Here is a 1682-nt window from a genome sequence, read left to right on the forward strand (position 1 = left end):
CCTTTGGGTGATACCTCCTGAGGGGTCAAACCTCCCTGCTGTCTTCCTCCACCCTACAATCCCCTGTGTGTTGCGTGTCCAGGTCAATATCAGACACCCGGCGTGTAAAGCAGCTACTTATCGGGCAGCGCACAGCTGGGAGCCTCCAGCGAGCCGTGGTTTATTTGCATCTGAGCAAGCACGCCTATGTTTAAATACCTCTAAGCAAATGAGTCCGCCCAGCTCCTGCTTGGCTCTCCCTTGTGTCGTCGAGGCTGGGTTTACTGGCAGGATCCGAGGGCGGGTTGTCTCCTTCCCTCCTTACGGGGGCTGGGGGGCAGCCTGCCTTATGCGTGGCCCTGGTAGCGTAGGTCCCATGCTACGTGGTCCAACGTGGGCTGGTGGCTTCTTCTACCAGCTTTCACCATCATGTCATGTCTGAGCCACCACCACTGTTACATGAGACCCCGGCGTGGATCCCTCAAACCTGCGTTTGCGTCGTCCCTGCCTCCGGCAGCACCAGGACGGCTGGGAGGAGGCTGCCGCGGGGCGATGGGAAGGGCTGCAGCTCCTTGGTCCCAAAGCGTGGTGAGATGTGATCGGCCAAGAAGCGTATGTGGAAGTGCCGGCCGACACAGTGCACGAGGCTGCCCACCACGGCGCACTGGAAACCGGACAGGTTGGGCATGGCATAGGCAGCACACTCATACCATAGCTTGGCCTTGGCACTGCAGCGGTAGACGCCGATACCGGTGCTGCGGTGGAGGTCAAAGCGGTAGATGAAGCCGTTGGCGCTCACCATCTCGGCCGTCCTGTCCTTTCCACCACCGGCCGGGCTGACCCTCCAGCTGTCTGAGCGGGCGGTGTAACGCAGCAGCACGTAACGCAAGGTGCCCCCCGTCACGTAGATCTCCCCATCGCACACCGTAGCCGTGTGGGCCACGGCGAAGGTGTCATGGGGCAGCGGTGTGGTGAAGGTCCAGCGGTCCTGCCGGGGGTCGTAGCGCTCCACTGTGTAGAGGCATTCACCGCCAATGGCGTAGAGGTGCCCGTCCAAGGCCACGAGCTTGCAGTGCGGCCGTGCTTGGTTCAGAGGACAGATCTCCCTCCAGATGTTGGTCAGGGGGTCATAGCAGAAGACACGGTTGGAGGATCTCTGTGTCTGACCCGTGCCCTCACAACCGGCCACCACGAAGAGGTAGTTGAACATGCTGCACATGGCACAACCCCGGGAGACCACCTCCGGTGGCACATGGCAGAGGTGATGCCAACAGTCCCTTCCATCATCGTAGTAGCAGAGACGGCTGGCGTGGAGGCCAGGCTCCTGCACGTTGACGTCTGCCACGACCACATACATCTTCCCCTTCATCCTCTGCTGCAGGATGAGCTCCCGCTCGCCGGCGTTGAGGCGGCCATAGATGGAGGGTGTCCTCAGCACCTGCAGGTAGTTGTCGCTCATCACCTTGTAGGCAGCCTCCTGGAGGTGGCCGAGCTTCTGCGCCTTGGCTTTGCAGAGGACCTCGTAGCAGTTCCCCAGGTTCAGGTGGGTGGGTGATGGCATTTGGAAGAGGTCAGTGCTGGCCACCAGCCCTGGCTGGGGGCTTGCAGGCGGCATGCTGGCTGGTGCCGTGACCCCAAAAACCTCCGTGGGCAACTGGGGGGGGGGGGTGTCGGGGATCTGGAGGATGCTGCTCTTGCGGCCA

The 1682-nt window shown here is 61.8% G+C and overlaps 1 protein-coding gene across 1 annotated transcript in view; it reads right to left on the bottom strand.

Moving 5' to 3' along the window:
- Nucleotides 1–460: 460 nt before the first annotated feature.
- The window catches only part of KLHDC7A (kelch domain containing 7A), a 2482-nt gene continuing 1260 nt past the window's right edge, over nt 461–1682 (bottom strand). Inside the window, exon 4 of the mRNA XM_009705977.1 lies at nt 461–1672. Within this exon, the coding sequence (XP_009704279.1) occupies nt 461–1672 (1212 nt within the window). The remainder of the gene's footprint in view (nt 1673–1682) is intronic.

This window comes from Cariama cristata, unplaced genomic scaffold, assembly GCF_000690535.1.
Source record: "Cariama cristata isolate BGI_N322 unplaced genomic scaffold, ASM69053v1 scaffold4918, whole genome shotgun sequence".
Taxonomy (NCBI): domain Eukaryota; kingdom Metazoa; phylum Chordata; class Aves; order Cariamiformes; family Cariamidae; genus Cariama; species Cariama cristata.